The sequence below is a fragment of the Drosophila ficusphila genome, unplaced genomic scaffold, assembly GCF_018152265.1.
Source record: "Drosophila ficusphila isolate 14025-0441.05 unplaced genomic scaffold, ASM1815226v1 contig_286, whole genome shotgun sequence".
Classification (NCBI taxonomy): Eukaryota; Metazoa; Arthropoda; class Insecta; order Diptera; family Drosophilidae; genus Drosophila; species Drosophila ficusphila.
This window is the reverse complement of record NW_025064189.1, coordinates 9,339,530-9,366,898: the sequence shown is the minus strand read 5'-3', so window position 1 is coordinate 9,366,898 and position 27,369 is coordinate 9,339,530. Positions and strand designations below refer to the sequence as shown.

General features: G+C 41.4%; 1 protein-coding gene across 6 annotated transcripts in view; it reads left to right on the top strand.

The window, feature by feature from the left end:
- The window catches only part of LOC108099068 (cyclin-dependent kinase 14), an 89,500-nt gene that overhangs the window by 34,334 nt on the left and 27,797 nt on the right, over nucleotides 1–27,369 (top strand). For all 6 annotated transcript variants that reach the window (XM_017202346.1, XM_017202344.1, XM_017202343.1 and 3 more), the window contains one exon: nucleotides 2,750–2,827. In XM_017202346.1, the coding sequence (XP_017057835.1) occupies nucleotides 2,750–2,827 (78 nt within the window). The remainder of the gene's footprint in view (nucleotides 1–2,749; nucleotides 2,828–27,369) is intronic.

The window sequence follows — 27,369 nt, the reverse complement described above, 5'->3', positions numbered from 1 at the left end:
ATATATTTTCCAAGAACGGAATTCCGGGAGAGAGATTTTTGGTAAACATATACAATACGTACATTACGTTTTGCTTACCGAGAATAAGATAGGAGTTTAATTCAGAGAACTATCATAAATTTTTTGCAATTTATAGAAACCTCTTAGGCTTTTATAAATATTTGATATCCACTAATCAACTGAGCATTGAACTATTTCTGGTAACATAAACAGTAGACTCAATAAAACCAATAAGGGATGGATCAATTAATATTTCCCATATATCATGGGAAAGTCAATAAAAAATTCTTGCCTTTGCAAACCTTCCTTTTTGAGCCCACCTTTGGATTTTTGATTATTTGTTTTTGCCTGTTTTGTGGCTCCTCATTATTTGTTCTCTAATTAGATGTCACAGCCATTGACGAACATTTGCAGGAGTGACTGTTCAGTTGCCAGTGCTCTTGCTATTTTTGCCTGTGGCACGCCTGACTGGCCACGCCCAACCAACAGATATCATGGGCGGATGGGCGAGGGAACCTCGGGCTATTGAACCCACTCAATGCCACTCAACTCTACCTGTCTGTGTAGTATATATCTCTCGCCTATATCGCTCGCCTTTGATCTGGAACTGGGAACTGGGAACTTGGAACTTGGTTGCCCACAATTTGTCGTCGTCGTCTGGCGCTGACATTGATTTTGATTGCAAACTTTGATGTTTGCATATGCAACTCATTAATGCAATGCCGCTTTGCAACTGCAACTTCGTCGCAGAGAAGAAACTTTTGCGCCACGCATTTAATTAAATAAGTTTTCTGTTAACAACTCCGCACCAATTTCGGGGAGGGGCGCCTGCAATATTGACATCCATTTATCAAAAACTATTAAGGCTGGCGCCATTTTATGTAAATCACTGTGCACAGTGAGTGTCATTTATATGCAATCGCCTGGCTAGCCTGGCTCGCCTGGCTCGCCTGGTTGTGTCTGGCTCTGTCAACCGGCATTAGCATCAGCATCGCCATCGTAATCATATTTCCAGTTCACTTATATAGACAACACCAAAAACAACGCAACTGTATGGTCCTCTTTGTTGTGATGCACAGAGAAAAAACTGTATATAAATATAAATTAATAGTTTAAAAGGTATTCAAGTGAAAGGTTTTAAAATAGGTTTGGGGATCACGTATCATCATGTGTTATTATTAAAGAAACCCCTACTATCAACATACATTTTTGATAGTTTTGCGTTGACATTAGAAACGTTAATTTCTCTCTGTATCCAAGTTCTTTGTTGTCAAATTACCTCCCTCTTTTTTAGCCCCCGGGTTATGTTTTTGAATAGCCGTTTTAGAAGTCAACAACAGCTTATAGTTATGACTCCGATGGCCCCGTAATTGAGTTGCAGCTGAAGAGCGGGTGGCAATGGGAGGGAGGCGCTTAGAACTTATGCAAAGCACTCCACGGCCATAAATTGCTTGGGCTTGACTTCTTCTTGCTTTGTTTAAGCCAAATTGCTTTCGACAACAGCCCAAACAATACTCAGGGGGATCGAACAAGAAGTTATCTCAACACTCCAGCATGCACTTTGTCGCCTGATTTAACACAGCTCGCATATTCATATATGGGTAAATAAATAACGAGCAGTACACTTTATGGAGGGAGAGAAGTTTTTAGTTATTTTCTGTATGCAATTGTCAAAGTCGCTTTTATTCTCGGACAAAACTGGTTTCCATGTTGTTATTTAGTTCTGTGGGCAGTCGGGGAATGGAGCGGATATTATATGGACGTAGGGGCATTGTGGAGGTCGTTGTGGAGTGGTCATCTCAATCAGTGTCAGTTCTGCGACTTAAGAGTTGTGAAGAGTTTGACAAATGATTGCTCAAGTGCCAATTTCCTTATTCGGATGGTGGTAATCCAATAGAAACTGGTGGATAATCAAGAAGACTGCGATCAGGAAGTGTAAACAAGAAGATTTGAATAGGAAATGTGGGAGTCGGATAAACACAAGTAACAATTTAGATTGGTTTTTGATTAAACACATTAACAAATAATTTCAAAGCAATGATAGTTTTTCCTTTCGTAACGCAACACAATTCCAGTCGCTGACCCACTTGCTTATTTACATTTGACCACTCAAATTACTTTTTTTTCGTGTGTTCTAATAATAGTGGGTAAAAACTCAATTACAAATTGTTAATGCAATCAACAAACCAGCAAAGCCAGACACTCCTCCCATTGAAACCCCCTCGAAATAGCAGAAAACAATTTTCATGCCTCACTGAACATTCAAACAAGCGCTTTTTGCTAAATGTTATTATTTGATCATTTTGACAAACAACGGAATTAAAAAGAAAACTTAATTATACCAATGGATCGTGGAGGGGAGTGAGCAGTATCCCCTCGAATACAAAAATAAACCGCGAAATGCATTTTCTATTTTCGGTCGAATATTTTTGGTTGGTGTAAAATGTGTTGATTATTCATTTGGGGAAATGCAGTCCCCCAATTTTCCGTCTCTGGGGTCACCCTGTTTATTATGGGCGACCACGCTCGACTGATTTATGTTCGTTTATAACAACGAAATCTGTGTTTTGTTTCCTCTGTTTGTTTTGAAGTTTTCCCAACATACACACACTGACAAACAGACAACTTGATTGGAGCCATCATTATGCAATCACTGCATGTCACTTAATAAATCTCTCACATTTCAGCGCAATTAAGTGATTTGTTTTCGTAAATGTATTTATGTATATTTTTCCCCACTTATTTTCAGGCGTCACAATGCGCGAGAAGAAGGGAGGAGCCCTGCAGAAGCTCAAGAAGAGGCTATCGCACAGCTTCGGCAGACTAAGTGAGTATTCATTAGAAATAGCTATTCCAAAGCCAAATTGTGGCTAACCAATTTTGCCTCTACTTGGTAATGTTCCCTGGAAAAACTCTCGATGGGTTGAGTCATTCTATGATTGCATTTCATGTGGGTGCAGTTTCTTTCGAACAATAGTTAGTTATGGTAATGCAATATTCTATAGATAAATTTATTTACATTATTGCATACAAAGTTGGGGCTTCGAAAACGTGTTTGATTCGAAAAGGCGGTGCAGATAATGTCAAATGTGAAGTTGAAGCTATAGCAATTCATCAGACTGTTGTTAAGTTATGCCAAGCAATATGCAATTAAATTGTAGAATTTAGCTCTGCAGTGAAAAGCGATTCATTCAATGGTTTTTATTGCACATATCAAGTTCTGTAGTATCTGTTATGAATTCAAAACATTTCCTGCCCTAAAGAGCCTAAACTTCAATCAACTTTACCCTTGGTAACTCAGTACCCACTCCATGCCGAAATTTTGCATTTAGACGAACAGAAAGCGAAGCTCTTTTATGCTGTCCTTTAGCTTTTTCTGACCGAAAGCACAATTCGCAAATAAAAAATACAAGTAGACGCAATTTTTATTTAAAAAACTTTGCTCCTGCCAGACCGCAACAGATACAAAACACAACGAGAAGGAAATAAATGCAAAACAAATTCGCATTTTCAGACGGAAACCCATCGATTTTTTGCGTTTGCGTCGGCATGGTGGGAAAAGCTTTTAATGGTCTAAAAAAGCATTTTGATAGGTTGTCAGTTTGGCTCTTTTCGCGGGGTAATTGAATGCACTCGTTCCCAGTCAAATGCAATTTGACAGACAAAAGACCCCGAACTATGCCAGAAATTGGGGGAAGTGTAAACAAATTTTGATGAATTACTTGATCGAATGTGTGTGGATTGTGGATGGTTCGATGGCTCCCCCTAATTTTTGGATTTCATAAAATTCGCCATGCATTTGTGGTGGTTATTTGGGCATGACATGGAAACCCGTATAGTTTGCACCGAGTTGACTCACTGAAAAACCCGTTTCGGTAGTTTGATTTTGCGGCATGCGGCTAATTGTCTTTCAACGCCCACGCAAACGGTTTTTTTTTTGGTTTTGTTTGGCTTTTTTTGCTGCCTCCATTTCTTGTTCCAGAAACTAGTTCGGCGAACAGCTGTTTTTCTTCCCATAATCGGAGTGGTTTTCTGTTTTGCGAGCTAGTCAAAGGCGTAGTCAAAGATACTGCGGCACCAAAACGTTAACACAGTTTGATTGCCACAGGTAAGCCCCTGAATATCTGACTAATGGTCTTGTTTGACTCAAAAACCGACCGTATGTGGCCTGAGTATTTAATTGACATTTTGTGTCGGAGTCTTTGTTTTGAAAGACCGAAAATATGGGCCTTGTATGGTTTAATATGGTGCTGGAAAAGGTTGTTCAAAGCTGAGGCAATCAATTATAAGCTTACATTCTCAGGATTATAATTATAATTCCTCTAAAATGGGAATCTCTTTAAATTTTATTTAGAACCTACAGTTCCTTAAATGATTCCCTTTCATCAATCAAACCAAAAACAATAAATTCCCTATGGCTCCAATAATTTTACCACATTTCATCTCATGTTCAGTGAGCAATTTTAGCATTCATTTCGATGAAAGATGAAATTTTTAGCGAATATTCTCCGCCACACCCAGCATGTCAGCGTTCTCTCCTCGAAGTTGCAACAGCCCCCCAACAATTGGGAAATCCTTCAAGCGGAAACAATTTCGAATGCAACTTGAGCTAGCATTGAAACAATTTCTCACGATTTTGCCATTTGGGAGCTTCTGCTTCTCCTCGGCTCATAAATGTTGCATGGCCCTCGAAGAAAAGCTAAAGAACTAGTAAAGTTGATTTTATTTCAGCTGAAGTTTAAATGTTTTCATTGCATTATTGAGGAGTTTGGCGCAGCAGCTGCTGATGCAACTAAAAAGCAGAGAAATAAAACCCAAGAATGTCACTCCAGTTGCAAGTTGCAAGTTGCAAGTTGGCTGCCAAGGCCATTGCAAAACCCACTAACAGTAGTTGCAACTCGTTGGACTTGTCGTGGCTGTTTGTCAGCGAACTGATACTCGCAGCTTAACTATCGTTAATTGCCGCACGAGCTGCCGCTGGTCTTCCCTCGTTTTTAATTACAGCCAGCTTGTGGCTGAGTTGTGCCTGCAACTCACTGTCGTTCCTTCTAAACTGCTTCATTCGACGACCATAAAAGTTATGAAGCTGCAAGACGTTGCACAAGAAATTAAGTACTTACACGCAACAAAAAAAGACTTACCTTTGTTTACTTGGAAATGTTTAATGAGGTTTTTAATATCATGTAGCACTTTGTTTGTAAGAATATAGAATACAGCTTTAGAATCGCAGAGAGGGTCGGCTTTTGTACTAGGTAAACTTTCTTTTCTTGCTGTGTATCTTGCGATTAACCAGGGAATTCAACGCGTTTCCTTTCCAGCTTTTGATGAGTGAGTTCCATAGATCAGAAGAGCACACACCGGAATCACATACACTCAACGTTTATGTGTGTTTACTTGCGGCGATCGAGAGTTCTTTGTCATCCTGCGTTTTCTGGTTCTCGTTGAGCTGCAGATAACTGGGAATGATTCATGGGAGTCGTGATTGTTGGGTTCGTGTTCTCTCAAGATGTCTATAAAGTGGTTTTACGATAAGAATGCTCGAACTATATTCTTGTTTGGGGATTATGGTTTCCTATACATAAATTAGTTTACATTCACTTTTATTCGTGTATTTGCTATGTTGTAAAAAAACTTTAACCTAATTTGTTAGTTCTTCAGAGTTCTTAGATCTGAAAGGCTTGAGTGAGAAAGAGCTACAAACTCTTCCAGACTGAAGTGAGAATCCTCGACTTACTTAACCGACAATTGTGACACTTATCCCTCCTCTCCTTATTTTTTGCCTGGGAAATAGAGGATAACTTTTCGAAACTGAAGTGAGATTCTCGAGATTGCCCGGAGCTCCTTGCTTCCTTTCGGTGTAAATATTTTATGGCGTCGAATGTCCGACTTTGACACTTGGTTGTCGGCTATATCGTGTCGCCGTCGCATCATCATCATCATCATCGCCGGCGTCTCTATTTCTTTGTGCCACTGATACAGTTCCCGGCAAAGTGTTCCACCTCTCGGCTTCTCTGCTTTTCCCCCTTTTCGCAGGCTTGTCATAATCCTTTCTGATAACATTTGTGTCACAAGCCATGGCCAAACACACTCGACGTTGTCTATGGCTTTAACCCTTGACTGGTGTCCGTCCATCTGGCCGCCAGTCGCAGCCACTTGCCAACTTTACACTTGAGCTCACTGTCGCTGCTATTTTCCGTCCTACTCAATGACAAAAAGAAGAAAAACCAAGAGGGAGGAGGAGAACGTATATAAAAGAATCAGCAGCCGAAGACGAAGCGCGATAAGCAGCTAATGGCCGCCGACTGTTGATGCTTCCTCCATCGCCGCTTTTATCTCTTCGAACTCCATACTCCCTCCCACCCTCTATATAAGGCCACTCCCCCACTTCCCCCCACTTCACGAGTCTTTTCAGTGCCCTCAGATGGGCCGAACTGGACCCTGCCCGCATATGTGCTTCTGATACAGTGATAACTGCTTTGAGTGAATCTGCAGAGCCCTTGGCGAATGATTTGCAGCGGGGGTTGAGTTGTCCTGCTGAAAAATGCGGGCTATGAGCTTTAAGTTGGAATAGGAATGATAAAGATGTGATTAAAAATCAATTAAAAAGTGGTTGAGTGGTTTACCTATAAAGAAGTATAAATAAGTGTTGGATTTGATAGCAGATTAACAGAGTTTCTTAGAATATTTCTCATGAGTTTACTGTACTTAAAGTGCACCCACTGTACCTCGCAGTCCATTCAAGTGCCACTGAGCAGATTCCGCTATCTGAACACGCATCGCTTCTCGTTTCTCGCTTCTCGTCTTGCCTTCTCATCGCCTTTCAGCATTGTATTTACGCTCTGATTTGTGAAGAGCAGAAGCGCTACAGATGCCATCGGCCCCGCCCCCAAACCCCACCGCCCACTTCCCTCCCACTAACCTTCCACCCCAACTTTTATCTGGAGATTGCGAGTACGTATGTGTGGACAAATCCGCTTTGGTGGCCCGTTTAATATGTCATGTCATTGATATGAAGCGTTCTTTCAGTTTCAGCTCGCCAGCTCACCAGCTCGCCTCGGCTTTATATTTATTTTCCGGCATGCCAGGAGATGATCTCCGCGACGGCCACACGGCGTATGAGTAATCACGCACATGACCTCTCGCTCGCTTAAGCACATTTAATGCAGTTCCCCTCCCTCTCCCACTAAATGCTGCACTATTAAGTGTGTGATATGGGAAAATACGTATACTATATGTTTCCAGCGCAAAATCCATAAACCGGAAGATTTTTTTACGCTCCCAGCGCGTTGAAAAGAAATTTATGCGGGTGTTTCTATGTTTTATTACACGAATTTCTGAGCAATTTAGTGAGGCCTCTTAAATGGAGGGTTTTCCTCGATTTTCCTGCGCTCATGTTTGTGACATTGATGAGTGGCACTGGGCAGTGAACTGTGCACGGGGTTAATGGTTAAGGGTTAAGGCGGCTGGGGAAAATTCAAACAGTTATGAAATTTAATTATGTGGTTAGCTGGCCCAAAGTTTATAAGATTTCCTGGAAGCCGAACATATTTGCTTTTAATTTGTAATTTAAATACCAATAAAACGTATAATTATTAATTCCATTACTTTAAACATGCATTTAGGCATTAAAATTCGTTAAACATGACAGCAACCAACCTTTTATGAGCACTAAAACAGGCAATCAAAAGCTGATATGTTTACAAATAAATACAGATGTTAAGCGCTTAGCAAAAAACTAAAAATCACCTAAACATTTACCTGGCAGTCCCTGAGTTGCATTACATCACTAGCTTTGTTCTACTTCTGTCAATTGTATGTGTTTATCTTTTTTCACCGATCCCCAAACACATTTCCCCATTTCAGACAGCTTAACCCCTTGGGCCCTCGTGTTCGGGATTATTCTGCATTTTCGCCGACTATCATTGACTGTCCATAAACATTTTTCCCTTATTCCGTTTTATTATTTCACTCTCTGCCGGTGACAGGCGTTCCGTACATGTTCGATAATTTGTTTTTAAACGGCTCATTGTTGCTGTTGCTGCTGTTTCGACTCTTGTCGAATGGGCCCATTACAGGTACATGTGTTGCCTGGAGCCGGAGAAAAAGCCAAAGCTTTTTGCGCCGAACCAAGCGTCAACGTTGCCTGGAAAACGTGCCTTGAATGCGAGCAGCTCCCCACCCCACGAGTTTTTTCCCTTTTCTTTTTTTTTCTTCGGCGGCTCACCGCCCATAATAAAAGTATTTAAAGTGAAATTCACAGCCTTCCGACGTAAATCGTAAAAATTCTGTTTTCAATGCGGCCTCTACTATTTTCGTTGTTTGGTTTCTTTGGCGGTGTTTACTGGTTTTTTCATGTCTGTTGTTTGGCAACGCGAGTAGAATTCAATTAGGCTGGAATAGTTTGAAAGTCATTTCGCAATTAGCTGCAGAGAGAAAAATATATGTTAAGAAAGTATTTATTTCTTTGGTTTAATGGCTTTTAATTTTGTAAATTTTTTAACTAAAAAAAATAACATGTTAATTTTTTGATATATTTATTTATTATAAATAATTCTTCCGTAAATATCTTCAAGTGTACAACTAGCGAAGCTTGCCGCCAGTTTGTCTGGTTCCTATTTTTTCTTTTACAACTTTATTTTTGGCATCTTTAGGTTGTTCTTTAATTTTTTTCGTTGTCTTCTGCTCGTTCAATGACTCTGAATTCTGTTCTGAATGTCAAGGGATCGTCCCCCGACTTCTCACCCCTTCGCCCCCCTTTCCTTTGGGCGCTTCTTAATGCAGTTTTCAATTTGCCATTTCTGCTGATGCTGTGCTGTGCTGTGCTGCTCGTGTCTTTGTTTATTGTTTATCTATGCCGCTGCATTTTGTTCGCTTCTGGTATTGTTTATTTTCGGTGGCTTATGCTGACGTCAAACAACGTTCACGACATTTGTGATCGGAAGACTCTAACACGTCCGTGCTCCTTCCCCTCCCCCTTCCCCCTACACTCTACCCCCACTATCCCCCTCCCCCTGCGATTATTATGTTTTTTGCATGCAAAGTGCAATGCCAACAGCAGCGGCGAAAGCAGAAGCTCCGCCGATAAACACACAGCCAGACAGCCACCGCATAAACAAGGGAAATACACCGAAAACTGGGAGGGGGTGCCACAAAAGGCTTTTCGCATTTTAATAGAAATGTTCTCTGGCGTCTTCTGAGGCGACAAAGACTCAAGCTCCACTGATGTTCCTTGTAGTGAAAGCGGATGGGAGTTTGCAAAGGGAACACTATTTTTTAAGCGGAATATAAAGTAAACTATTTCAGATTATATTCAGCGGATTCCTGCTTTCTCTGCCTACTAAATTAAGAAGTTATCACATATTTATTTTCCATAAATTCAAGCTTAATTCCCACAAACATTAAAGAAACCTCTTTAGAAAATTATTCCCTCTTTAATCAGAAATGGATGAATTCAAAGCTCGTTTGCCAAGAGAATTCTGCAAATTTCTATGCTGTTCTGCGGAAACCCACTCCTTAACCCCCTTTACCCCCTGCACCCCCTACATGTGCTCATCATCGATTGTTGTCTGACTTTTAGCCATTTGTGGTGGTGCGGGTCTTAACCCATGCTCTCCGCTGTTCGGTGGCGCGTGACTTTGAAAATCCGCTCTCGCATATAGATTTCCATTCGTGGCATATCTCACAGACTTATGCCTGTCAATGCGATGCAGACGCAGTGCAGACCGACAAAATAACAAAATATTATGCTACGTGATTTGGTCGGCATTTGGCGCGATTCCCGATTCCCAATCCCTGATTCCCGATTCCTGATTTCTGATTGCATTTCTGCAGTTGTGAAATATTTCTGCCGCATTGATTGCGTGGGCGGGCAAAGCTGTATGGATATGGAAATGTGCAGTTCTCCAAATTGGTTGCCATTTTGGTTGTTGCCCCATGAAATCCACTTGAGCGCTGCCTCCTCGAGTTGGGGACGTCGACGCCCACTTGCTGCCACAAAAAGCGTAAACATTTAATTTCCATGTGCCACGGGGAGCGAAACAAATGCAAAGTAAACCAAGTGTTAAATATTTGACAAGGGGCACGGGCCTGACAACAGGAGGCGAGATTGCAGAGGAGTGGCCGCCACTCACGTCTAGAATTTCTTCTTCGGCCTAAGGCAAAAGGCAACTTTGCTGCATTTCCTGACAGCTCCGACTGTCGGCATTTACCCCACAAATCTGCCCCAAAAGCCCACCCAGCGGTACACTGGTCCGAGATTGGGGAAAAGTGACTCTTCAAGCGACTTTTAAAAACTTATTTGATACCACGATAGTATTATATGTAAAACTTCTTCCTTCTTCTTACAAAATGAGCGTTGAAATCAGCACAACAAGCTCGTTTCTTATGGTTCTAAAGATAAGTAATGCATCAGATTAGTATTTATTTTTGCTAAATGCTAAATCACTGTGCCATGTGCTTCGCTAATGACTTTTGCTCGGCGGGCAGGTCGACTCCTCGTCATCAGGGCTTTCCCGGTCTTGAGGAAAATGTCAGTGTCGGCGCCCTCGCACTTCATTATTTTGAGTTCTGCAGCGCGCTCTCACTCTGCCATAATTTCTCCTTTCTTTTCACTTAAACTGGTTCAAGGTGTTGGCTGTGTGCATGTGTGCCCACAGCAAATGTGGCACCTGCACCACCGAGGTAATGGCTTCCCGGAGCTCTTCCTTCCACCAACCTTCGGCTTACACGCCCCCAAGTTTTCCTGTTTTCCCGTTTTCGTTTATTGTCTGTCATGCGGCCGTAAAATGATTTCCTTCTTACCGTGAGTTTCCCCTCGGCTCTCGCCTTGGAAATTCTTTTCCATATCTTTGCACTTGACACTCTTGACTCTGCACAGTTTCGCAGGCACAGTTTTAATTACAGTTTGGACGCCACTGCTCGGCAAGGCGGCAGACATTCCTCTAGACATTCGTACGCCGTTCATTGTTCTAGTTTGTTGCTTGGCCCGCCGCCCATCCCCGCCCACAATTTACAGCTTTTGGCTATTGTCTCGCTTGTTAGGGTCTGGCCAGCATTTTTCCTTTATTTTCATATATACGCTCTAGTATATATTTGTTCCTTTTTCACATATTATTGTTTGTTTCCTCTGTTGGAAATGTTTGCTTGGCTGCCTCCCTGGCTGTATGGCTGCCTGGCTCAAGAAGAGCAAAGCACACACTTGGAGTGGGAAGGCGGCTCGGAAAAGTCGGGGGTGGGGGGTAATAATAAACCACGAGCGGCGCATGCCAAGCGTCTAGAATTACCGTTGTACATATACATCTCGAGTGGGGGAAAATAAAAACAGAACCGAACAGGAAGGGCCGAGAAACATATTCCAATAAATTGCTGGAAGGACGGGGGCCCAGGCAAATTGAAAATTATTTTCCATTATTTTTTTACATTCACTCTGACCACGGGTCAGTTGTTTTCCACCCAGAAAATGTCTGAGGCTTCCGCAGGAAAGTGGGAAGTAATGCTGATTTAAATTTACTACGCCTTTTTGCAGCAGGACGAGAGTCTCTTAGCCTCTCAATCATTTATGGTTTCTTTGTGGTGCTTCAAAACGTAAACGTACGCAGATTGTAGACCTAAGACCAAACATGACTCAACTTTCCTTGAAGGCAGCTACTTCAATTAGCAACTCTGGGAATAAGTTATCGTTTCCATTAGCAGGAACTCCCTGGCTTTATTTACAAGCAAATAAACAAATGATTGCATGCAAATGAAGTGCGCTGCGCTGGCGATCAAAAGATTGAGGCCTCGCAGTTCAGTCCCACAGAATTCAATCCAAGAGAAAACAAAAAAATTGTCCTTGTCCTGAGATTTCTGTGTCGTCTGCATATCGATGAAGAACCATGGAGAAGCCATCACTTCGATGATGATGACAAACCAGACGGCGGTGGCAAATATTGACAGTGGCACAAACGGGGGGCAAGAACTGAACTCTCTTCTGCGGTTAACCAACCCGACCGACCACCGACCGCCGACCACTTGACTGACTTTTGTTGCAAATTATTATTTTTTCCTTTATTATTATTATTATTGTTGTCTCCGCACCAACTCCCCACTGCCGCTCAATTTGCATTTGCGTTTGGCCAGGTGGAGTCGCGGTGGCACAGGACTTGCATTTCAATGACAATATTTCCTTTCGCCATCTTCCGATTGCCTCGAGTCCAATGCTCTCCGGTCGCCAGAGATGGCCGGCGATATGGGAATGACATTTTCAATTTAATTTGTTTTCAGTGGGGAAGAATGAAACTGCTTTATGAGCGCAATATGATGTGGTTTAAACTGTTCTTTACTATCTTTAATCAGATTTTCGTGGTATTTATCAGTTAAAAAGTTTATTGAGTGAACAGTAAATCAGATAATTATTTTTTCATTCTATTTTAACAATGGTTTTAAGGACTTCTACTATTTATGAGGTATTTTAGATAGCATGTCTAAAATGTCTTTTGCCAACCCTTCCCAAAATCGCTCATCTCTTGCTGGCAATTTGCCTTGGTTAGTTGCTTGGCGGGCGTTTCATTTTGATTTGATTACATTAGTTGCGAGTCTCGGGCTCCGCTTTCCACCTCGGGGATATCCATTTTAAAGTTCATTTGCCCACCTCATCTCGTCCTGCCTTTGGCCTCCGGTCGAATGGCTCCACTTCCGTCTTAGTTATTTACCCAAGTGCGGGGATTTCTAGTTCGTTTGTCATCCTCCTCCGGCTGCCATCCTCCTTCCAGTTCGAAAAAGTTGATTTGCTCCTTGGACAAGTTTCCCCATTTCTAGTCCCATTTTTTGCGAGCTGCACTTGTTTTGGCTTTTACCGGAAATTTGCAAGTCATAAACAAGTTTTTGCTTTTTATTTTACTTGTGTGTGCTCCTTTTGGATTACTTCCCTTTTTGGGCAGTTTTAAAGTTCTTGTTTTAGGGCGCCACTGTAAAGTCGTAAATTTGGAAATTACTTCCCAAAAAAAAGAAGTTTAACAAACTTTCAGGCTTATTAAAAACTGAAGTTTGCTGTGGAAATAGTTGCTCGCCAAATGATATATAATTCTCAGTCTTCAGCTTTCCTCCAGTTGTCAAGTGATTTTATTTTCATTTAGAGGCTGCCAAAGTTTATAATTGAAATTCTCGGAACGAAGATTATATATTAAATATTTTATTGGCTTCGGCTTTGCAATATAAACTTTGATTTGCACAGATTGCCTAACTTTCTCACCTCAAACAGATTACTTTTCCATTTTTCCCTGCTTCGGTTTTTCCGTGTGTGTCGTAACTCATTTGACTGAAAGCTTTTCGGTGTTTCGCCAGTTATTCTCGAATGTCCTTGAGTGTTGCCGCAAAAAGCGTAAAACAAAGGAACTAGACAAGCCAAACTTGTAATAGCCATCAATCAAAGTTGGCAAAAAAGGTGAGAGCTTTCCCACCGGTGGGCCAACATCTTGTTTCCTTCTGCAGGAAAACAGGCGGCATATCGTTCAATGTCATCGGGAAAGGGGACTTAAAAGTTGGAGGTGTGCGAAGTTGGCTCCCAAACATTTGTTGTGGCCGAAATTAGCATATGAGTCATTGTCTGGCCGCCTCCGTTCGCCAGGCCATTAATAATAAAAAGTAAAAAGCGTGTGGCCCCAGCAAATATCACCTTAAAATCGTTACAAGAGCTGGCTGGAATTTTCCTCGGTGTGTAAAGTTGATTTGAGAGCTTGTTTTGCTGGCAATTAGCGGAGAAGTGCCGGAGTCCTGGCTTTCGTCCTTCTGGCCACTCGTAAATTGTCATTCGCAAACATTGCACATACGCTCAGTTGAACTCTGCAGTTCTGTTCTTTTCTGCTTTCTGGCGTGCTGATTTTCAGTTTTTTGCAGCCCATTTCGAGTTGACAATTTGAATAAAAGCCCGGATGGGAGTGCAGTGAGCATGTGCTCTTCCCTACCAACTGGAGTCCTTTTCCCCCGACTCCCGGCGATTTGTATTTGTGTCTGGCTCCTCTGATGCATTGTGGGGCATTATTTATGGCACTTTGACTGGCTCTAATGGATTGCGGATGAGACTTTAACTTTTTAAGTTCGCAGCTTAAGTTTACTCAGCAGGATTAGCTGAAGGATCACTTTAGGTTTAGAGAAATGCGTAAACATTTAATGCACTTAGATTGAAAGCCGAGCTTAAAGGTGTCCGCAAATGCTTTAATCTTTAATCCTAATTGGGAAATGAGAATGTATGGTATTTATCTTATATTCTGTTGGAATTTCTTAGCCGTAGAGATTTAAGTTTGGCTTCTGTGATTTTTGTGTATTCACTCGCATTTCACTTGACAAGTTGCCTTTAAGCCTTTCCATTAGAGCACTGCCTCTTGTGCATTTTCATAATTTTCTTTTCGTTTGCTTTTCATCTTTTCATTTCGTTTGATGCACTGCTATCCAAACACACACATTTCTGAGCTCTGAGCTGTGAGCTATGAGCTATGAGCTCGTTATGCACAAGAAAAATACGAAGGAGGAAAACTTGATTTGTCAACTTCTTCGCCCAACAATGCCCGCTCTTTTCTGCAGTCCGTGTGTTTTGTATCTTAAGCCGAACAATGTCAACATTTTTGCCTGACATTTTGCCAACGAATTTTCCCCGAGTATTTTCCCATGAATTTTCCTTATCATTTTGTTCATTTGTGTGACATAACTCGGATGTTTTTGCCGTCATTTGATAATATTTTCCTCGCCTTGAAGTCATTTCAATGAGCGTGGGAATTTCGATTTGTTGTGGCATGTGTTGTGTTGTGTCGTGTGTCCTGGAAACCCGTAATTGAATTGCTGGAAATTATCGATTGCCTGAGTGGAGTCCTTAAGCTCTTAGCCCTTACCTTTGCCCTTTTGCCGCTTTCTCGCAGTCCTTGCATTTTAAAGTGAATCTCTGGGAGAATCTTGTCTAACCCGCATGTAACTGTCAACTTTGCTTCGGGGGCAACTTTGCCTTTGGCCTTCAAGGTGTCCTCTCCCACACCCACCGCCCAGCTTTTCCGCCTCCCCTTTTGTCTCTCGTGGAGGAAAACTTTTGTCAAACGACTTTCGCATGCATTTTTAATGCAAAGGCCAGCTAGAAACGGAAAAAGTTGAGGCAAACAAGTTTAAACTAACTGCCTGGGTGGGTTAAGTGGGGGTTGGCAGGTGAGTGGTTGAGCAGTTGAGTGGGTGAGAAGAGGGTGCCGAGTGGGTGGTGGGTGGCTTCATATTCGCTGACGCAATGCGACAGCCGACTGGAAAAAAATGGGTTACACATGCCCAGCCAAAGCAAACCCTTCTCTTTTTTCGCTGACCAGCAGCCAAAAAAGTTGCAAGCCGGGAAATTGAATTACTTTGCTTGTGCACACGCCCACTTTCCACACCTCCCCCTACTTACCCTCACATGCACACAATAATCGTTTCCGCTTGACTTTACCCCAATTATGTCAAATCAAATTGTTCACTCTCAGGCCACCGGAAAACTCAATGCAGAAAGTAAACGCTTAACCCTTCAATGACCCCCAAAATGTGGCCGAAAATCGAGAAGAATTCCAATCAAAATAATTCCCAGCGGGCAGAAATCAATAGGGGTGCTTTTTTAAAAAGGACAATTGCTTTATAACTAATTTTTCAGGCATAAAAAAGAAAAGAGGGTATTATTTTGAAAGTAATAATAAGCAAATGGTTTTAATTAAATTTAAAGTTTTTTTATTTTCTGATCTATAAATTGGATCACCTTTAACTTACTATTCCCAGTGCACTTGGTTGCCTTTGAATTTATAGGATAATTGAAACATTAACTTTTGCGGAACGGCAGCCCACTTCTTTGTCAGAGATTTAAATTCATTTGAAAAGGGAGCCCAGAGGAGGGGGTCTTAGGTCTTAACCAGGGGGTTTCAAGGGAAGTGGCCTCGGGGACCGGGACATGAGCAACTCCAAAGAGCTGGGACGACAACATCCGCATCGTCATCATCGGCGGCCTCAAAGGAAGCACTCAATTTATGCAAATCGCATGTAAATCTGTTTGAGAGCCAGAGTTTGCTGAGGGGGCGGGGAAATGCAAGCTAAAATGTTTGCTGGGAGGATGCCACTGAAGGATGTTTAATACGCCAACTTGAAAAGTGCGAATGTCTCGCGCTAAATGCGAGTTCACAGTTTGAAGGCGATTGTGCGAGAATTGCCAATAAAATGGAAATGCGAAATCTAATAAAAGTAAAGCTGCGAAGGAGACGGCGGATGGCCTAGACATATGTAAATAGATAATGGCCTGGCTATAAAAAATAATGAAGCAAGACGTGAGCACGAGTGGGGGATTTCGGGGGCGGGAAAAGTCAAGAAATCAGGCCACCAAAGCTGAAAATGAGAAAATGCCAGAGGAAATATCTCCTAAATTGAGAATCTATGGAAAGGCATTTAAGCTGCTAAAACAACCGGAAAAGAAGAATGGGAAAATAGTTCAAGTTCGTTAAATTTTATAAGATTTAACGGTAGTCTTTTTAGGGACTTGAAATTTAGGAAAACGATTTTATACAGATTTAAACAACTTAAATTACAAACGCAAGCAGTAAGCCATAGAAAACAACTGTCTGATATTTTTAAGTATTTGCTTTTTTAAAGTTCTTTAAAGAATATCCTTAGGCTTTGCGCACCTTTATCCTGCCGAATCGGTTTCATAGCTCACTGCATTTGAAGTGCAGTGGGTAACAAGCGGCTTGGAAAAAATAAAGTAGCTCGGGGAAATAAAATCGCAAAGGCTGCAATCGTGCAACAAGGACTCCCTCGATAAGCGGGCCTCTCTTGGTTTTTCGGCGGCCTCAGGTGATGGCATTTGCAACCCCCTTTCCCCCTTCCCGCTTAACCCCCGACGCCCATGCCGCCGCTAATGGAGTTGGCTGCTGGCTCGTTTGAGCTCAAAGTGCAGACACGTGCCACGCAGGGCTTTTTGTCCCAGCCCACGGTATATGGTTCATGGGTTAACATTCGCACAGTCGCTGCGAAAATATTGCTCACACCATGCCGCTTGTCGTCGCATTTTCGGGGGTTCAGTGGACCAGCGGCGGACGCACCGTGACGGATTTGCATGGCCACCAAAACCTGAAACCACCACCTCAACCACTCACCACCCCAAAGCCACCCACCCCAGTCATACATCACTCAAAATGGGCATAACAAAGTGCACAAAGAGAAAAGAGTGGTTAGAATTATTTAAAAAGGTTAGCATTTAAAATCTATATATATAAAAGCAAGTTGTGTTAGTTCCACCACTTATAACTTAAGAACGGCTGAACAGATTTGGCTGAAAATTGGTAGGAAGGTAGCTTAGAGCCCGGAATAGGAGTTAGGGTACTTTTTATTCCGTTCGACATACCAAAAATCGCATATAAACTGAGTTATTACCTCATCAAACTGACAAGCACACACTACCATAGCATTTTAACTCAATTTTTTTGAAGTGAATTGAAGTTATTTGTGATTTTGGTGAATTGAATTGAAGTGAAGTTTTTCGTGCTTTTTGTGAATTGAAGTGAAGGGAAGTTTAATAAATAATGCTGCGACCAAGACGATCGAATCTTTCCCGACAAAGCCGTAATGCAAGAAGACTACGAAATACTGCAAATGGAAGGTCTGAAGAAGAACAAAACAATGAACGTGAACAGAACCGCGTTAGTATGGGTCGACGTCGTGCTTCTCAATCAGCAGAGCAAAGAGAGGCAATCCGTAATACGGCTCGGTTGACAATGCAGAATCGTCGAGCTTACAACAGAGGTCAAGAAATAGATCATTTGCGACGCAGAAGAAATTTATCAAGTGCTGATTTGAATCGAGCAGCGTTTCAATACGATTCCATCACTGATTACAGCTTGCATCCTAGCGTTTGCATTGGGCAAATGGACGTTGTTTGCGAGTATTGCGGTGCACTGAAGTTTTCCGGAGAAACGCCTGGATTATGCTGCTTTAATGGTAAAGTTAAATTGCCATTGTTGACTCCGCCACCTGAGCCATTGTATTCGTTGCTTTGTGGTGAAACACAAGAATCACGCCACTTTCTTGCAAATACCCGAAAATACAATGGTTGTTTCCAAATGACGTCATTTGGGGCAGATATTATCGAAGAACGAGGATTTAATCCGACTTTTAAGGTTTTTTTTGGTATTACATAGAATTTAGTTAAAGAATAACTTACTTTATCTTAGATACAAGGGCAGATTCACCATCGAATTGGATCATTACTTCCTTTCGAAGATACACAAAAAAAATTTAAAAATATACACGTATTTCATGGGCAACATGGAAGAATGCGATCAATGAAGGGATGAAACGAGCAATTCTTCAAGACTTGCAGTGTCTGCTTCATGAACATCAGGTTGTTTAAGAGTGCTTTAGAGCGCATGCCAAATGATGACTATAAAGTTGTCATAAAAGCAGATAAACGACCATCTGGAACACACAAAAGGACATTTAATGCTCCAACAATAGACGAAGTCGCCATCCTGATTGTGAACAATTTGATGAATGAGGAGATACATTATCGGGTTTTACTCTTGATCGAAGATAAGTGTTACCTCATGTGCGGTAATATATTAATCAGGTTAGAATGCCAGCGCCAAATCGTGAAATGAATGAGGCATTTAATCGAGAATTAGAACGGGAACGTGAATATGATCACCAGGAATTAAATTTATTAGTTCAAACGAATGTACCCCTGTTGAATTCCCAACAGAAGAAAGTTTATGATACTTTAATGAAGGCAATCGATGAAGAAAATGGTGGTTTATATTTCCTAGATGCCCCTGGTGGTACTGACAAGACATTCCTCATGTCATTAGCTTTAGCAACTGTTCGGGCGAGATCCAACATAGCTGTTGCAGTTGCTTCTTCGGGAATAGCAGCCATATTGTTAGAAAGATGCCAAACGGCTCATTCAGCATTAAAATTACCGTTAAATCTTCAAATTATTGAGGAACCAACGTGTAATATTGCAAAACACTCGGAAATGGCCAAAGTTTTAATGGTATCGAAATAAAATTTTTCCTTTTCATATATAAAACAAAAAAAAATTTTCTTTATCTTTTAAACACCAAACGAAGTTTTACCTAAAACTATCGCCATCTGGTGGCGGAACGGAGTTCGCTGGGTTTACTAGTATAATAAATATGGAGTACTCAAAACCAATCCAAAGGGATTTTAAATTAAATGCAATAAATTTAAGTATGTGGTTATTCTAAATGGTTTTATGGACAAATGTCTTCTATTCACATGTTTTTCTTAGTGTATAGAATAGCAACCCCCTTTTTGGGAGTCTTGTGCTCTGCTATCACAAGCTGCCACACGTTGGCATTTGCAACATTCAACATTTTGTTGCCATGTTGCTTATCAGCCAGGCAGCACGGTTGTTTGGGGTGGTTTTGCATAATATAGGATTGGGGGGTTGGGAGCTTTGGGCTTTGGGACCTGCAATCGATATGGGGAGCCCTCTGCAGTTTTGCGGTAGGCACACAATTGTTTGACCAGCTCCAAAGGTGGATTCCCGACCGAAACCCCACTCGGAGGCTCTTGAAAACAACGAGTCCCCCAACCAAAGTTAAACACTCGATAAACGAGCTCTCCTGCCTGTTTTCTCTTTATTTGCCCTGTTTTTTTCGCTTATGATTTATATAGAAAATTGCCGCGTTGCCACTGACAGCCATTCATGTGAACCGGGGTGTGTTTCGCCAACAATCCACCTCCTGAAATTGTCACAAAATATTTCTGTGTCGTATTTTCTTTCACTTTTCCCCACTCCCCGTTCCTCCTTCCTTTTGCATTTCTTTATCCCACTTCGGAGTTTTTAATTTTAAACCAATTAAAGTTGTCGAAACTTGCAGCCTCCTGAGAACCGACAAGCTAATCCGCGGACTAAAAGGCTTCGCGAGGGCCCGAAAAACAAATTAATATTTATTTTCATTAAAGCTGTCGAAAGTTTTCAATTTCATTTATCCAAAAATGTTTACTCTCTTCGTTTGAAGGTAGAAAAACTGGAAATTCAATTTCTGTTCCGGTTGCTTCCTGGGAGGTCCTTTTAGATTGACATGTTCGGGTAATGGGGGAAAGTTTCAGGAGCAGAACAGATTTTTGCCTCTTTTTATGGGCTTTTGTCGGCTAATGAATAAGGGAAATTTCGGTACTAAAAGAAATGAAAACCTCCCCTAAAAATTGTGAAAAGTATTTCAAGTATTTAAGGTCTTCACTTAAAGCCTTTAAATTTGATAAAAAACCGAGCTGAATATGTTTTTTTTTTTTTGACCAGTACTTTCCATTTGTTAAATTCGATACAGTGCAAGTAAAACAATATCTCTGCAGCGAATATAGAGTGAAAAAAACATCCATTCACATTTCATGACAAAGAAAATGGTTTACGATTTCCATTTAACACCTTCGTGAGCGAAAAAGATAAACTTACTGGGGAGCGGAAACGCGGTTTCATGGCTAACATTCACTTTTCCATGCGGCCCGACAACTTTGTTCACGTGCCCTCAGAAAATGTGTTAAAACTTAGCCAAATCGCATTAAATTTAATACAATTTGGTGATTATCACATTTGCAACTCTCACTCTTCCAGAAGCATCATTATTATTATCGCCGTCGTTTGCTTTTCAAATGCTACATCACGTTCGCCGCGCATTGTTGAATAATGAATAATCTGTCATGACAATTGTCAAGTCTTTCCAGACTCTGTGGGTGACATGGAAATTTTGCTGCAACAATTTTTTTCCTCTTACGCCGGCGTGTTGTAAATCAAATTTGCGACAGTTTTCCTCATTTCCTGCACACGCAAAAACAACAGAAGGAAAAGCGGCGGCAGAAAACAAAACACATAAAAATCGTAACCAAATCATTAGCAGTTCATAAACAAAACAAATTTATTATAATTTGCATACTTAAGTTGATTGCGTGATTGTTTTGTTCGGTTTTTAGAGGGGCTTGATTGGTCAGTAGATGTCAAACTGTAGACTCTGTTTACCGGTGCTCTTTAGTACACGAAACTGTGCTGGTATTTACCTTAACTATTCCAGCCATTTCCAAACTTTGTGCAATGTTTTAAATGCCCTTAGGTACCTTGAATATTTCCTTGAATTTTCTTACAGAAAGTTAAAGCTATCCGGTTTATTTCCAAAGCAATTTCAAGGAAGAGCATTTTTCACACTTTTGTATTAATGCATGCATGCCAGACAACTAGTTTAGTGTCAACATTGTATGAGTAATGAGGCTTAAGAGCAACTGAGCTTCAGACAGAGAGGGAAACACCTTGCCGGAAAGAGATGGGGATAGAGATAGGGATGTGGAGATGGATAGTCACTGGCAGCAGAAGTCTTTTGTTACGGCACAAGCCAAGTCGCCATCAGCAACAGCCTGTTTCTACAGAGAAAGAAATATATTAATCAATAAAAAAGGAAAGTTGGCTGAGGAAAATGTCGCTTGCTTCTATAATTAAATGTTAAATTTAGTTTATGTGGACTACTTCTTTAAATTGATTATTGGATATTTTTTTAAGTATAAATATTCTAGTCAATTTCCCCGAGTGTAATCCAATTGCTATTCCTTGGCCTGCAGGCTGTGCTCCTTGCATGTGTAATCAACATTAAACTGTATTTTGTAATCAAGCCACACACACATACGCACTCTATACCTACGCACACACCCGCAACCGTACACTTGGGGAAAAGTTTGCCAGCTCAGCAGAAGCGGAAGTGAAAACGGCAAAGGACGAGTGAGAAAAATGCCGCTTGCAGGTGTCGTCCTCTTTTTCCTTTCTTTCGATGCTAAAAAAAACTGCAACTCATGCAAGATGCAAAGGAGGGGTTGGAACGGAGGTGAGACTCAGAGCAAACACATTATAAAATCTATACACGCTCTAAGCGCACTTTTAACCCATTAACGCCCCCACAAAAGCCAGCCTTAGTTCAGCTTCAGGATGCTGCCGACTTAATGTTTGCCTGATGACGTGGCTGAAAGTTGTCCAAACCCGAAGGCACTTGAAGAAAAGTCACACAGCATTCTTTATGCATTTTAAATTAAAGATATTTGGTGACATGTGTTGCAAAGCTTTGCTGGAATCTTTAAGGGATTATTAATCTTGATGTGTAACTTATAATCTAATATGATCTAGAATTCAAACTCAACGTTTTTCCTCCTTCAATTTGAAACTTTTTTCTTTCCTAGAGAAATAGTGTCAACCTGCGTGGGCGGCATTTTAATGCAGGAACCCCCCTCCCCTTTGTCCTGCTTTGGTTAGAGCCACCCAAGTATTAACACCTCGGTGCCCCGGCGCTCGGGGGCTTGCATTGTCTACTGTTTCCTGCATTCCTTGTTGTCCCATTTTTTTGCCCCACGAACACAAAACGTTTTATCGTCCGTGCATAATACATTTTGTCTAAGCTCCGTGGCTGTTCTTATTTTGTTGCTGTTGCTGCGTATTTAAGCTATTCCTTATGCAATACGTATATATATTTTTTTGGGCATGAAGTTATTGACGTGTGGCTGGAAGTACTGGTAGTATATTTTCCAAGACGCTGAGTCCAAAAGCCTCCATCGCCGCCCTTTTCGCATTAGCCACACTTGGCTTCACTTCGTTTTTCTATTTTGAGTCAACCGGTAACTGATGTCGTTATGCAATCTATACAGATATATAGATATATGCCATAGTGCAGTCTTTTCAGACAATTTCTTGTGTAACAGCTGCTCATTCAGTGGCCCTTAAACTTTGCCCCCTCCCCACAGGGTCGCACAAAAGCCGGCTACACTTTTTTCCCATCATCTCTGCTGTTTGGAAACTTTGACCATATTTTTATTTTTTCGCTGAGGCAGAACAGACTGCACTCTCGGCTTGTCTTCTTTTGTAATTATTTTAAAAGCGCAACTTGTGCACGTAACGACATTTGTGGCAACCTAAAAAAAACACAAAGAAAAGCCAGAGGAGTCAGCGATTGCCATTTTAAGAGAACATAAACAAAAGCATTCTGCTAAAGTTGTTTGGCGAAAAAACTTGGTGTGGGTGAGTGCGTGACTGGGTGGCAGAAGAACTCGAGAACAGTGGGCTGAAATCGAGAAAAAAGGAAGGATTTAAGGGGCGGTACAAGAACCCAAAACTTAATTAGATAAATTCCTTTTAATGAGCCATGAATTTCGCGGAATGTTCAGCCATTTTCATTCATTGAAATTATTATTTTGAGCTGAAATTTGTGCGCACCCCTAGATAAATGCACCTTTCTATGGTTGGTGAGTGTCTATTCTCATATCTTGTCGAAGACCAAGTAATCTCATAAAGAATCTGCACCTAGAGAAACTTTTTCGGCGACGTTTGCCGTCTGCGCCAAGTCAAAAGTGGGAAGGTCCTTTCTGCTTTCTTGCCCCTTTCCCACCGAGCTGCCAAGTTGCCCCCTAAACCAGGCCAAACACTTAGACACTCCCCTCCCGAGCCGCCCACTTATCAAACTTCATATTTACAAACTCCGAACAAAATGATAAAGAGTGAGAAAGGAGGTAAAAATACACAGGAAAAAGTGTGAACCATTTCTTATTGATTTAATTTCCCTATCAAAAAAAAAAAAATAAAGGGAGGCCTTATGTATCTTGATGAATTATTATTGATTGGTATTTTTAACCTAAGTATGAGATGAATATTTATTGAAGTAGATAAACTTCTAAACCTAAAGGCATTTCTCTATGTGATCCAGAAGAGTTGCCTTATATTTTGTAAAGTCAAGTGCACTATAGACTCCGGAATAGTGGAGCTGGGGCAAAGCGAAACTCGGAGTCTACACAAAAAAACTTCCGGCGCCGCGGGCCATTAGCTGAAGACCCTAGAGGCCACTTCGAGGCGCGGAGATACAGATAGCAATATATATACAAATACATATACACAGGGAGAGATGGAGGAGAAAAGTCAGCGACTTGATAATGATAATGAGTGAAAACGTTGATTATCCCTGCTAGGAACGCTCCCCGCTGATTGTTATGCAAAGGAGCAAATTAAATTGCTGCAAAAATGCTTGCCGGGGGAAGCCCTGTCGCTCCTTTTAGCAACCCTTTGGAGCATATTTTGTGCATTTAAAATATGCGTAAGTAGAAGAAAGTTCGAGTCAAGTTGGAGCTGAAGTACGAGTTGAAGCCTTCAACAAATGAAATCCTCGAGCATGCTCATCTGCCAAGTTAACAGACAGTGAGGGAGCTATTATAATGCCCATCCAGCATCGGGAATAGTGTCTCAAGTGGAGCGGCAATTGTGTCTGCAGACTTTTCCTTGGATTTCCCCCGATGCCGCTGCTCAATTCGTGTTTCAAGTTTCGTGAACAATTTCAATTTGCCTCGAACAAAACTGGCTAAATATTTTCTTAATTATTTCCTGCTGACACTTTGATGACTTGAACACGGGCGATGGGTCGCATTTAACACTCAATTACACTTGGGAGATTTTCAATAATTTTCCATAACATTTCATCCTTGGTTTTTGGCAGGAGAAGATGATCACACAAATTGTATCTCGCTACACAGCAATTTATTCACAGTTTATGATTATGAAGCCAGCGAGCGCATTTGGTATTTATGAGTTTTAAATTAAATGCAATCCCGAGGATTGTTCCCTGCCTTCCGGCTCCTCAAATATTTATTGATTTTTGCCAAAAAAGTTCGGCCTTTTTTATTTGTTATGGCAAAGGATATATTTTGCCACGGGCCTCTGACAATTTTTGCAAAACGGTTTAGTGGCGAGGCAGGGGGAATTGTTGGGGAAATCGGGTTGTTGGCAAGTGCGGAAAAGTTGGCCTTATTGAGCCTTCAATTTGGCCATGTCCTGGCACAATGTTGGGCTTAAATATTTTATTTGCCACTGGATATCCTTTTCAGGGCCCAAATGTTGCGTGTTCAATTGACAGGAATTGGATGGAGTTTTCTTGGGTTACCGGGTTTCTTAAAAGACGAACTATAAATACTCTTTGACGAAGTCAACCAATCACTATTTAAAAAGAAGAAGCTACGACTTATTTATTCAATAGAAACTAAAAAGAAATAAATACAAATCTTAGCTTTTGTACACTTTTTTTAAACTGACTATTCCCTATTCCCTTAACTATTTTGTAGTGTATCTAAAGGTGTCTAACATCTACGTAAGAAACCTATACTTTGCGCCTTTTCGATGTCGAGCATTTGAACCTTCTGCCAGTTGTTGTGTCGCAAATCCTCCCTTCTGGTGAATCCTCCTTTTAGAGCCTCGAGGCCTGTCTGATTGTCTGGCTGCCTCACTCCGTATTGCCCCCACTCCTTGCTCGAAAATGTCCCGCAGAAGTGTTAACTTGTTTGGCCAGGACTTACAAGTCGTCGTTGATTTCTTTGCTCACCTTTTTCGGAGCCTCGGGGCTTGCAAGCCGAACTCCAATTCAAATTCAGCTGACAAAAGCATAAATCGGTTTCTGGCAACTGACTTAAGCTCACTCACTTTGATGTGCGCATAGAAGACGTAGTATAAAAGCTGTTGTAATTTTCAATTTCTGTCAAAAAGAATCAAGTCGAACGGAGGCGACAGGACACCTTGGAAAAACCACTTAACCGCACTTAATGCCACAAACAATTTTACAATTTCAACTCTCTGTCTGCCGTCTGTGGTTCCCCGTCCGAAAATGCGCCACTTAAGTGCCTCGGTACATGGCTCTTTTTACAGTCATTAAAGTTAATTGTTAACTGAAGAAAATTGTGGAGATGGAGGACAGAACAGGAGCAGCAACTATAAGAAGCACAGGAAAAAAAATGTATTAATAAGTGAAAACATATTGTATGTTTTCAATAGCAATCTTGGCCAGAAAATACAGCTTTTAAGCAACGAAATTATGGAAGGTGTTTCACTACAATATCTTTTAAAGAACTTTAGTAGCTAACAATTTCTTACTGTGTAACCACACCTGCAACGGTTGAGGAGCTGACATTTCTGTGGTGCGCCACCGAAACTGAGCTCTTTAAATCCTTGGAATCCATAAATTGCCACACGCCTCGGCTGCAGAAATTATTTTAATTAATAACAAGTTTTAAGTGCGTTGGATGGAGGAGACGCACACCTTAGTTGAGATGCCCCTCCCCTGATTTTTCCTTCCCCGCCGAACTTCGTGTAATTCAATGCCTTTGCTTTCGTCTCGTTAATATCGTTGTTTTTCCAGGGCGTCTGTCTCGTTTTCGTTCTTTGTCGTTTTTGTTGGTGCGGCAGCGTCTATTAATTAAATTAAAAAGTTCACAGCCATCGCTGTCGCCGGCGAGAGTGGATGCCCCTTCGACTCGCACTTTTCATCAGCTCGCAAACTATGCAAAATTTATAATAAAATTGAGTGCATAGAGGATAATTGGAATCTAGTTTAAAGGAAGATTGCTTTTTGAATGGCCCGGTAATTAAAGGAGGTGCAGACTAGTTTCGAAATGGCTCGATTAAATTACAATCTCCTGCAGTTCTACACTCTATCGCCATGTAAACATCTTTCTTTTGGTCTCGAATATGCAAATCATTTAAACAATTAACCGCCCGTCTGGCCAGCTGATTCAATTGAACCGGGCAGACTGATCAGCCGCGAACCTCTTGCCCCCGAATCCAGTGGTTTAAAGTTTAAACAGTTCATTGGACGCAGTACTTGTTTTTACTCCTGTTTTATATTTTTCCACCCGTTGTTTCCCGCTTTTTATTTTTCCACATTCCGCCCGACAATTATGCATTATTTACAAAAGTTAATTGCCGACGCGCAACAGCATTGTTCGGCGAGGACCACGCCCACTTGGAGGAGGGCAATTAACAACATTATTGACTCTGTTCGCCGGCGAATTGGGAAAGTGGGTGAGGGGGAGGAGGACCCACGAGCGGCACTTTGAAATGCTAATGAAATTGCCTTTTAAAGCAGTAGCTGAAAGTAGCACTGAGAGCTGAAAAACGGAGCACAGAAGCACAGAAGTTGAAATGTCCTAGGGCCCTCCTGATTTTCCTTTTTTGCTTAATTGATAAATTGATTAAATTGCAAAGGCCTTAATTGCATGACCACATCAGTCACACAGAGTGCAATCTCTCGAAATTTAACATTTAATTTGACTCGGCAAATTGCAACGCCGTTTCCCATTGTTCCGCCAAGGAAGCTTCGTTAATGCGATGTATTTTGTCAGCATTTGAAGTGTCACATCAGCTCTGGCTCTGGGTTTCCCAGGATTCAATTGGATTTGGCTTTGTCTGCTCGCTTGGGTTGCGGCGGCCAATTTGAAGGATAAATTACTGATTTCGTCTATTGTCTGCGTTGCCTGCGTTAGTTACTGTTGGCCAAAGGAGGTTTGGTTTGAGTGGGGTTTAATCCTGAAAAAGCGAATTTGTAG